The sequence below is a fragment of the Phaethon aethereus genome, assembly GCF_964289735.1.
Source record: "Phaethon aethereus genome assembly, chromosome: 4".
NCBI classification, from domain to species: domain Eukaryota; kingdom Metazoa; phylum Chordata; class Aves; order Phaethontiformes; family Phaethontidae; genus Phaethon; species Phaethon aethereus.
Window position 1 is genome coordinate 13,761,216 of NC_138578.1, and position 12,216 is coordinate 13,773,431.

At 42.0% G+C, this 12,216-nt stretch overlaps 1 protein-coding gene across 1 annotated transcript; it reads left to right on the forward strand.

The window, feature by feature from the left end:
- Nucleotides 1-538: 538 nt before the first annotated feature.
- On the forward strand, nucleotides 539-11,884 carry MGST2 (microsomal glutathione S-transferase 2; the record flags this gene model as incomplete). The annotated part of the gene is made up of 5 exons (XM_081998752.1): nucleotides 539-596; nucleotides 5,614-5,713; nucleotides 6,879-6,949; nucleotides 8,869-8,950; nucleotides 11,752-11,884. 5 exons carry the CDS (start codon nucleotides 539-541, stop codon nucleotides 11,882-11,884), a joined length of 444 nt encoding a protein of 147 aa, XP_081854878.1.
- Nucleotides 11,885-12,216: the final 332 nt, after the last annotated feature.

Here is a 12,216-nt window from a genome sequence, read left to right on the forward strand (position 1 = left end):
TGACCACTTGTAAAGTGGCTGTCACATCACCCGTCAGAGCCTACGTTGTACATGTTCGGCAAAACCCGTAAATCAAGTGTAGGGACAGCACAAAGCTCCGCTCCCCCCTCGCATCTCCTGCACCTGCTGCTTTTGAGTGGCACTAGTGGTGGTGGACGCAGACCTCGCCACGCTAGACCCTGTACAACCACAGAACAAAAAGTCTTTGCCCCCAAAGAGATTGCAACTGAAATCTAAGACATAAAAGAACAGCTGAATCCACAGAGGCAGGAAAGGCTGGTTTTGTTCTTTCTACGATTTCACACAGGCAAGAAGCAGGCAGGGCTGGCTGACTGTATTTGAACTTTTTCAGGAATGAAAAATGGCCATAATTTTGCAGTCTTGTTTTAAAAAGTTAGGCTGTTTTATTTCCAGGGCAGACCTTTGTTGTAATGCTGAAAAGCACTATAATTCTCCCACCTGTTGTTTTTCCTTATTGCTCACTCAAGCTCTCTCTTCAATACACACATCCTGCTCGCACACGGAAGCTGCTGGGAATATGGCTGGTGATTTCATTTTGCTTGCAGCTGTCTCTCTTCTTTCCGCCTTCCAGCAATGTAAGACCTGTGGGGTTGCGTGGCTGGGGCTTGGGGAGGTTTCCACCAGTTCTGAAGTACTGGAAATTATTTTATGATAAACTGTTCTGAGAACTGTTTTCTGAGAACTCCTAAGACTTTTCTCACCGGAGCTTTGTTTACCCTCTCTGTAGTCTCAGAGGGAGTCAGCTCAGTGGGACAGATTACTTTTCCCTGTGGGAGAAGCTAATTTTATTTCAATTCTGTTTTGCTTGCTGACTTTTTGGAATCATATTATTATGAGAGCTTGTAACTAGCTTTAAAGTTACCCCAAAGCCACATCGTATCTTGGTTTCTATTCTTATTTAGGCACCTATACAATTAAAAATGTCAAAAGTGAGAGTAAATTTGTGACATCAAATACACCAATGCTGGACTGAAAGCACTGTAAAAACTATTTCCTGATACAGAGATATATACTAGGTATCTGAAATGCCAGAAGAAAGCAAACCTTTACACCAAGCAGGAAAAACACGAAATGTTCCATATTATGTCCTCATCATTACATTTCTTTAAGATCTAAATGTATTTACTTTATCCCCTCCTGATATGCTGCTGAGAATCAAGGACTAGGGTAAGAAGTGGGCAAGTCTGAAATATCTTTTTGCTGTGTTTCAGTCCAAAACTGCAGTAGCATTTTTAATGCTTGTCATTATTTTCTTTGAAATATGTTGAATTCATATAGTTGTGTTTACACCAGGAAACAAGATGCATTTTGAAGGTTTTTGTGCTATACTAGTATGAGATTAAGAGCAAGTTAAAAATAATTACTCTGCCTTTTTCTCAATGTCTATAGCACTACCAACATATCTAGCAACATATCTGTGTGGCTTGATTGTTTGTTTATTTGTTCTCAAAGCCTCAACTACTGAAATAACATTTGTACCCGCCAGAAAAAAAGCTTGAGAATGTGACCCTTCCCAGTTAAAAAAAGCCCAACACAACAGAAGGCAAATAAAAAGCACCTAAAATTCTCTTTTTCTGTCATCAGATCAGCTACAACATACCCTTGTGATCTTCACAGAACATTTCTGTCCGATGGCAGTATTTACCATCAACTTCTGTGAAAGTTCAACTTGCCTGCCTTGATTTTTAATGTAAAAGTGTGAAGGATTAAAAACAAACAAACATACACTATCTGGAAAAGTACTGCAGTTTGAAAACTCAAGGAATTGTACAGGTACTCAAACTGTGAAGGGAGGGGGAAAATACCTATGTTCTTCCTTGTGATGGTTAATCCATATTAGTTAATCTTAGTTAAATCACAGAAAAGACAAGATAACCTGGGTTTTAATGTACACTGGCAGTCTGACATCAAGCCCAAAAAGAAACCTGTGTAAGAATCTGATCTGCTGATCTGATTTAAATCATCACAGCTTGGTTTACTTTCAGCATGCTTTCTAGCATGGGTAAGCCAACACAGATTAATTTATGGGAGTTCAAATGAATGTTGTGAATGTTGTGAAACTGGCACCGTAAGCATGTGTTATAACCAGCTCACGCAAGGAGAGTTGCTCAGCATGTGACCGCGCGGTGTGAACAAAACACACACAACATACACAGCACTGGGTGCTCTGTTGGCTCTTCTGTTTATTCTGCTGAGCCTCCAGTCCTGAGTTAGGAAGGTGCTAATGGGCAATACGACCTACCTGAAGCAGTGCTGCAAGTCAGGTTTCACTTAGCAATCATCAGAGGTACACGATTTAGTGTCTCAGAACCATGAGTTATTCAAAGAATCAGGTCAGTCAGAGATTAAGCCATGCAAGAAATGCTCTAGGGTAGGAAGAGCGAGCAGAAACAATGCAGAAAGTGGTTTCCAGTCATGAATCCAGTTTTAAGCAGCTGAGATTTGCTTGAGAGATTAGTGTTTTGTAGACTGATGGGAAGACAAGGGAATCCAATGAAAGCACAGGATGAATCCCAGTCGTTGATATAGGAGAGAACAGGGAGGACAGGAGTCCCACTACTATTTTGAAGCATGTGTCTGAACTAGCACCTTTTAAATCACTCTTAGCAATTCCAGGACCCAGCATGACATTATTAAAAAATTTTTTTTTTTTTTTTTAAAAGGTTGTTAGGCCAGGCCATGCAAATTAAAATGCACTATCATACACTGCAATACAGGTAGCAGCTTCTCTACAGGCTTTTTAACACATACAAAATGTTTGAGAGTAATGCTCCTTGAAAGCCAGTTTTGTCCCATGTTTTCAGAGTAAAGATATTAACTCAGTAACTATAAATGCCACCTGAAGATGAAGGCGAAACAAAAGAAAACAAAGGCAAGTCAGCATACTTTGTAACTACCTCAGTCATGTAATTTAGCCTGCTATAATCAAACAACTTGATACAGGGAGAAGAAAAGGCTATGAAAAATCTTTACTTACTCCTGCTGCAATGCTTTCTGGAGTCTTCACGACAGCACCTCTGGTGGGTGGGGCAGAAGAGCTCTCCCACTGCTTCATTGTTTACTTTAGCCCTTGTTAAACCATAATCACAAAACTTAAATTTAGAGTTACATCGCTACTTTCCATTCACCAGAAAGGAACTAAAAGGCAAGTCCTATGCAGTTAAAAAAAATACAGTAATTTTTCCTCTCCTGAGCTCTTTTTGAGACTCTGGTTGACACCTGCCTTGCTCTGCACACCAGGGTCACCTTTTCTTTTAAGGTGACAGGCATGACTCTAGTTCTCCGTTACGCAGTGCCACAGCTTGGTTTTCATGGGCATATAAAAGCCCACTTGTCCCTAATTGAAGCAAAGTTCCCATCAATCATAGTTGGAAGCCACTAAAGTGGATTTTATGATGGCCGGCCGTACTATTGTACTATCACAAACTGTTTCTGCATATGGCTAACCAGAGTCTCCCATGTGCAAATCCCTGCCCCTCGAACTAGAGCCTTGCTGACCAAGCAATACCAAGGGCAAATCACATTACAGCTGACGCCAGGGTTATACCATGGCCTTGACGATTTGCTTTGGTTAATTGCACTGAAAGAACAAGAACGATTTGGCCCCTACAGTGCCTTAATCATCTTATTTCCCCCAATAAATTTATTTTGTCCGGCATCCGTTCAAGGCTTTTTTTTAATTGATTTGGATGTAATGAGCTGCCTTGGCTTGCCTTAGCGCTCCTCAGTAGAAAAAACCTGGTCCCAGACTGGTGGTGAGCATTGAATGGCTCAGTGCAGCCAGAAAACGAGGAACACCTTGCTGGCTAAAAACGCCATTGCATGTAACACTATGGCTCACCTGCCACTTTGATAAGCCAGGCAGGATTTGCCAGGATGTAGCATTTGTCATAAAAAATACATAATTTTGAGGGCAACAGAAGTTAAAAAGCAACTTTTCCGTTAAGTTTTCTGGGAAAATACTTCTCAGAGGTAACTCCTGTGCTTCCACAACTTTCAGTCTCCCTGAAGCACGTTCCCTAAACCTTCGCCATTATGATTCTTCCCTTCTGAAAGAGCTGCAGGGTGGCAAATAATGGGTGAATCACCAGGCATGACAAGAGATGCGTCAGTGGGAGTGGAGGAGGTCTTGCTGGCTGCAAACATAATGAAAGGTCCTGTAAACCTGCCTTACAGAGAGATACCTGAGATGCTCTGAGTAGTCCCTGGAGAGAAAGGTTAAGAGGTCACTTGAACACAGCCTGTAATTACTTATATGGGGAGAAGACAGATGGGAAAATGCTTTTTTGGGAAGAGGCTTTGGCCAGAAGGCTAAGACATATGAGGTGCACAGGGCAGCACCACTAATATCTCTAGTTGTATTTTAATGCCACTGCTCCCAGAAGGGAGGACAGAAGTTATGCTCTAGGCTCGCCCCTTAGACAAGTCTTTTTAGTGAACTCAGGTGGGTGCCTGGTTTCTGGATCCAGGTGAAGTTTAGGTACCAGGTAGACAGAGAGCTCCTCATACAGGGTGGCTATGACACAGCCAAAAAAATAACTCCAGGTACCCAAGTAGCTTTAAAGTCAAACAGGGTGATGCCCAGTAGCTCTGCTGCATATAGAAAATTGCTGTCTGCGTATTGCCTTTTGTCCTTGTGAGCCTCTGTTGAACTTTTAGGGGGAGATTTCTGCAATGAGGACACCAAGAAAATGAGGTATACATATACATGTCAGAAGTGATCCTAGAAATACAGAAGTGCAGAGATAGTGTTTGACTGGTTTGAGGTTTTTTGGTAACTGATATTTAGTCACTGTACAGTAAGTAATCTTGTTCATGGCACTGCATCAGTTCTAAAACATGCTTTTTACAAGGCAGGTAAGTACTATCAACTCCAATCAGTGGAGGAGAAAACAGCATAGGTCCTCCAAGAGATAGCTCTCAGAGCTCTCCAGCAGATGAGGTGGAGAGCAAGGAACAGGCTACAGCCTCCCCGGCTGCAGCTCTCTGGTCTTTCCAACATACTGAATTTTGAGAGTCCGAGACAATAACCATAGATGGAAAAGCCTGCGCTAAAAGATACGGATAAATAACTTTAAAAAGGTGGCAACCAGATTTTTGTTTCCAGAGGTCGTAATGCTGCCTCATATTCCAAAGCATCACAGCTCTTTGTGTCACTAAAACAAAATGACCATATGCTATTCAACCAAGTTAGGGAAGTGACTTCCATCAGGGCAATTTGGTTACTGAGATACCGCTATGGCAGCACACTGCCACTGTAGCAGAACTAGACCGCTCCTAGGCTGTGCAGCTCTAGGATCCAGATGAGGCAGAAGGATATTTAAGTCATAGCTAGTGTGGCAAATGCAAAAAAAGAGAATTAATATATTTGTGAAATAACAGTTTTTCCCCTTCCTCATGAGTGTCACTCTTGAAGATAAGATCTAAACTTTTGTACGGAAAAACTATTTTATCTAATATTGGTCTCTCTGTGTCAAACGAAATGGAAAGAGCTGAAGAACAATAATCTCTATTTAAAAAATTACTGACATGTTAGGGATGAAACTGAGCTGAGGAACTGTGTAATTCATGAGCCCTTATTTTTGCTTACAGGTCATTTTGCTTGGCTGGTGGGGAAATCAAGAATGAAGCACAAGGTCATGCCCCCAGCTGTCACTGGAGCTCCCGAATTTGACAGAACATTTCGTGCACAGTAAGTCCAGAGATCATTAAGATGGTGGCAATGAATAATAATTCAGTCCAGAAGAGAAGCAAAACCATTATCTTAAAATGTTACCTTTTCTTTGCTCACCCCCCCGCCGCAACAGATTGCTTTTCAAATGGTTTAGCTATTATTTTAATGATAATGGGGTAAGTTCAGCTCATTTGAAACAGTCACTGCTCAAATTCTGATCAAACTAGGCAATCAGATTACCCAAACCTAAACAGGGCCTGAGAGCTGATTGACTGTAACTTAAGAGAATTCAGATGTTCTGGATCTAGCAAGCTGTGCTGTCAGTTCTTGGACTGTGGCTAACACCAAGCATGTGGAAGGTGAGCACACAAAACTTCTGTCTTCACAGTGAATAACGGTGGAATAGCCTGTATAAGACAGCGTTTTCCTAAAGGGCTTCAGTTTGTGATTAGCTAATGACCCTGTGCAGAAGCTTTTATATTTATTTCAAAAAATTCCATCTGCTGTAACTGTAGTCGTGTGGATAAAAATAATGAGACATAGAATACGATAGATAACATATTAGATAACAGAATATGTTAGATATAGAAGGATGCCTAATTTGTTAAAAAGAAATTCTTTTAGAACAACCAAGAAAAGATAACCCAACAAAATATTGGTGGGAAAACTAACAATGTCCACAAATAAAGATGTTACGGTCCTCACCATAAGAAGACCTATTGTGTGCCCATCATAAAGGCAGTGGACCTCAGCAGGGCAATCCAAGCTGCCTACACACAGCTCTATGCTTCCTCTTGCCATCCTGGGAATGCTGACCCACAAAACTTGCATACCAAGTATGGAGATAAGTGATTAACATCACATCCATGTGCTGGAATTCCTGCCTCTCTGCTGCACAGGGACTTGATTTAGGATTATTTGTCCTATCTATTTCTATGTAGTTGGGATCCAGATTTTTGTCTAAGTTTAAATACCAGAAAAATATTTGAAATAGTTTGTATTTGAGATTACAAAGATGTGAATTTTTAAGAACACCTAATGCTGGCTTGATTGTGCTCCCATTGGATTTGATAGCATTAACTTTAGTGGCAACAAAAATGAGGCCAAATCCAAGTCTCCTTGAAAATCCCACCCATAGTTCTTTTCCTTTCCAGACTAATGTTCTTTCAAATTTTTTCTGCAGACAAAACTGTGTGGAGTTTTATCCAATATTCCTGACTGTCCTCTGGACTGCAGGATGTTTTTTTAATCAAGGTACACACTTTCCATTTTTATCTTAGACTGAGAAGTTTTACATAACTTTTAAAAACATTTTAGTTTTTTTAGGAGGTAAATGAAGGTAAATGACTGTAGACATCTTTTTAACTTCTTTTAATTGCATTACCTTAGCATAGCCTTCCTAGAAGAATGCTCAGTGACACTGAAATCCCCACTTAGTCATGGCATTTACCATAGCCCCACCAGCTTTCACTTCTCTCTGCAAACCAAGGAGCCAGTACATGGCACATTTATCATACATTCAGTGGATCTTCAAGGTGAATCATTCAGAAAAGCAGCTCCCAGATGCTTCCCACTAACAATTATTTGCACATTATGGGACAATTCTCACAGGACATCAAGCATAGCTATTGCTCCTTGGGAGGAGGCAGCCTGAAAATATTCAGGTCAGAGCACTCATTCCTGTGGCTGGAGACCTGGCTGATGGAGATAGAGCTCAAGCCAGCAAACCTTTGGGTTTTTACATCCCCGATGAGTGATATCGCCACTGGGCTATGACTCATTTGTTTGTTCTGGGACATAGCACTGAAGCACAGTCATAACAGTGGCATCTCCAGCCATAGATACTGTACTTCAGGTATGCAGCGGGGACTCCTGAAAACCTATTACATTTCCTCAGGCACATAGCGGGGGGCATTTTTTGGCCAAATGTTCCGAACTGAGATGCACAGAGCTTTCACACCTCTCACTGTTGGACTTCCCAAGGTGGGTCTGTGATGTCTCCTAACGGTGATGAGGTGGACTCTCATAGAGATATAACTTGTGACAGAGTCTAATTTTTGCATTCTGCTTTTATTAACCCTTCCTCAGCTGATGTTTTAGAAGCATGAAGTCTGTGGGCTAGAGAAAGGATAACTAGCTCGTGCCCACTATACCTCTCCTTCCCGAACAACTAGCTTTCTTCTCCATTTTCTATGTTTGCTCCAAAACAGTAATTTTGTTTTGGTACTCTTATAGCTAGAGTCCCACCTCCACTACAAATCCAGTGTAAATCCAAAGCAGCACCACTTAAGTCAACAAATTGGATACAAGATAGTACATATGCTCATAGACAGACATTTGAATCAAGGAAAATCACAGTTGCTAACCAGCAACACAGACAAGTGCTGTCATATGTAAGAAAAGAAGGATTATGTTAACCTCCTCCTTAAGTAATTTTTTTTAGCTGAGCATCTCCCATAGGTATGTTTACATGAGTTAATCTAGAACACAGTAAAAGCTGTCCTCTGTGATACTCACCCGCGTGGTTTGAAAGAAAACAAAATTAAGTAGCACTGCTTAGTCCTGGATAATAAGACTGACCTACACACCCTGCTCCATCTATCAAATGGAGGTGACTTTATCCTCTTCCCACAGGGAGGTCAGAAAGCTAACTTCACTACAGCTTTCTCTCATGTCCTTGGATAAAAGCTGCTATATAAATGCAAAGCAGGTTATTAACAACATAAATAAGATTCTCTTTCCAAAACAAACACTCCCCTTTAGCATGGGCTGCCATAACAATGCAAAATGACAGCGCTGGGTCAAGCCACAGTGCTCCAACCCACTATCCTATCTCTGGCATAACCACCAAGCTGGGGCAGGGGGTTAGGTACAGATTCCTGTCAGCTCTTGAGATCTCCTTTTCAGGGAATGCTTTTAGATTTTTTTGGACAGTCCTATGCCCACCCCTATCTGTAAACCCGTATCAAGAGCCTGCTGTAGTGAATATTTAAGAGTACATGTATCTCTTTTGAATTATTCTTTCCCAAGATAACTTCCCAGGGTATGGGTAGCTATGAAAATACCCAGAGCTATTCAACTACAAAACATAACTAAAGTGGTTAACTGTCTACAATCCTGATTTTTTAGTTTTCTAACTGTTTCCCCCCCTCCCTTAATCTTGTCTTTCTTAGAATTAGCTTCCTTTCTGGGTCTGTTGTACGTGTTTGCCCGCTACAAGTACTTCCATGGTTACATACAAACTGTGAAAGGAAGGTAAGGAGTTACCAACCGAATGCAGGTTAAAAGCTCCAGGCTGTGGTCTGAAGCTGGGCTGAGAGCCAAGGACTGGCAGTGAAAAGTGACTATAATTGAATACGTGTGTAAAGTGTCAGCAAGAGGTCTGGCGTGGAAGCCCTCAGGGAAGAGGGCTGGCTGTTACAGCAGAAGCCTAGGTTAAGGTGTGCACGTGCTACAGGTCACGAGAGAGAAAAGGTTTGATGCTTACCTGGTGGGTGCCTGCTTTGTACTGAGCATATTGGCACCCAGACTCAGAGAGGTCAGAAAACAGGTGCCCAGTTTTGTGGCCCAGGACTGCTGTAGGATGGGAGATGGCTCAGGCAAGTCTTGCACGGTGCCTGCCTGTCTGCTATTTTCATTTTTCCTCAGTTTGTCCCATTAAGACCTTTGCTCTCGCCATACAAAATGTGCTAAAGGAAGCAAGCAAATCTGTCTTTGGAGGCTGATGAACTTTTATCAAACAGATAAGAGAACACAGCTTCAGATAAGCATATGTTAATGAATGTTAAGTGCACAGCATCTTGTAACATGAATTCTGCTTCAGCAAACATGCCCCCTAGCAAAACCCCTCCTCTATAAACACTCAAACACACAGTTTATTTCTTGTTTCACTGAAGCCACTGCACTATCTTCTGTGTCCTGACCTAAGGCTCCTCTTCCAGCACACATATCAGTCATAAAAAGAAAATAGCATGAGGTATCCTTGTCATAAAATTAAAAGACTTGGGATGGGTATTTCTAGAGGAAGATACAAAACAATCAGACTATTTTGTAGTGAATAATCCTGCAGCAGCAAAAGACTGTATTACAGTCAATTATTACTATTGTAATTATTATTACAATTATTATTTTCTATAGCCTGTGTACCGATGTTACCATTCTCCTTTACTACGGTCTCCACCAATCCTTCGCCCTCTTTGGAAGAACTGTTGCTTAGGAGAAGGAGAGGCTGTATTTTCCAGAGCAAATATATGGAGATAATTTTATATCTCCCAGTGTGAGATGCAATAACTCAAATGATGCAATGAATACCAACCGGAAGACTAGCAACTATTAAGGAAGTTGGGGGAGCAAAACCCTGTAAATAAATGAACAAGCACAGCATAAGAGATTTCTCTTTAATCAACTATCTAAAAAGTCCGTTGTTCAAGAAAGCTTCCCCATGCTTTACTTCAGTACTCTTAGACCAGTAGATTCAGCGTCTCAAGGAAGCCTAAGAACAGTGGCTGGCTTCACTATTGGACAGAGCTTTACATTCTGGTGAGACTCCAGTTTCTTTGCACTGAACAGAAGGTGCTGAGAGTCAGCCTGGCAGCCCTAGAAAACGGCTTTGCTCACCAGGCCTGGCTAGTGCGAACCTCCAGCGGGCGCTTCAGCTAGCAACAGGTCAGCACAAGTCAGGCATGCAGAACCCGGCCCCAAAACATACAACAGGCCTCCAGCAGTCCTAGTAGCGAGAAGGTAATTAGTCTTCACACTGATTCTCAGCCATAATCACTGACTACAGCCATGCTAGTTATAAAGACAAACCTGGTCCGTGTACTCCAAGAGCTGGTTACGACACATGCTAGGTCGCTTGGCAGTTCAGATTTGCCAAGGCTGGATTTTTTAAGAACACAACATGCACCTTCTACTCAGTTTCTGTGCTGGAAAGGCCTTTGTGAGGGAGCTGTATCCTCTGCCCTTCCCTCCAGCTGTCTCTGATGGATACTTAAAGGGCTAAGCTAAAGACTTTTTTCATGCTCTCCTGAAACTGAGAAAATGTCATACTTCGCCATTTTCAAATCCATGTCTAGACGTGGCATGCCCAGAAAGGCTACTTACATCAAGTCTTTAGGCACCAGTGAGATTCTCAAGCTCCCCACACCCCCAGAAGTGCCTGAGCACCTAACCTCTTCACCCTCTGGGGGTGTGGGTACAGCTGGCTATCAATTGAAGGCTGACAAGCCCTACAGACCTCTCTCCAGTGCTTAATGTGATAGGATTTTCTGAAGAGAGCTTTTGTTGCTTACTTTGCCAGCAGAGGCCAACCCAGCAGAAACTCCCAGAATATGCCTATGAGACCAGAGTCTGCACCAAGACAACCAAGAACAGCTTCAGGAGAGTGTGCGGGCAGGGGAAGCTCCCTGCTCACATGTGCGCAAAAAGCGAGCTCTGCATTTCAGAGCTGAAGGGCTCTCCCAGCCTCTTCTGTGGGAGCTTTCCATTTTGTACAAATAAAATAACCTGATCCTCTCCCATCCCCAGCAAGTACCTTAATCACTGATTTTTTAGGATCAACACACTTTCTGGTCCAAAAATCCATCTCCAAGTCAAAGTGATAACTAGTAGCAGACCTCCCAGCTCAGTGGAGAGTACCTGACCAACAGATGTGGATGTAAGAGACACGCACACCTCTCCCTCAGTCCCTAAGACTTCTCTCCCACACTCTTACACCTAGAGTTGCAGTGGGGTGCTCAAGCTTGTCTGTGGCTTTACCTGCAGGTCTTCATGTCATGGGATGAGGTAGCTTCATCCTGGAGCAAGTTCCTAAATTCCACATGTATTTAGAAACACTGGGGAAGACTTCTCCCCCAGAGAGGATATTGGGAACCTCTCTGCTCCCTAGCAAAAGTCACATGTTGGAGTGGTTTATTACCAGAATGCCCCAAGGTAGCGTTGCAGCAGTGATCCTTTCTGATTCTACACACCTCTTCTTAACTGGTATGAACAAGCAGTTTCACTGTAGACACACCATGTACAGCTCATAACAGTGTGTTTCTGCTTTACACTTCTAGGTTAACAGGTTTTTATTTGAATTTGATAATTCTAACTTGCCTGATAACCCTGGGTGCAGCTGGGATGGTTAATAGCTTTCTGGATGAATACCTGGACTTCAGCATTATGAAGAAACTACATAAATTGTTCTGAAGACTGTTCTTCTGGCTTTTTAAAATAAATAAATAAATAATGTGGATGCTTTCCCTGAGCACCAAAAAGATGAGAAGCTGCGTATGAATAAAGCGTCAGAGCTCTTTACAAACAGCCTGTTGCAATGTAAAATGCATGTTTTTCCTGAGCTCTTTATGCTTTCTCCTTTCCCTACACTCTCAAAAGAGTCAGTAAGACAGAATGTCATGTCACATCTGCATTTGCAATTAAATGTTCTGTTTTCCCGTATGGTATTGTAAACTCTAAACAAATTACATAAAACTAAGCCCATTAATTCACTAAGTAATTCAGTTGCAACTGGGACTGCAAGA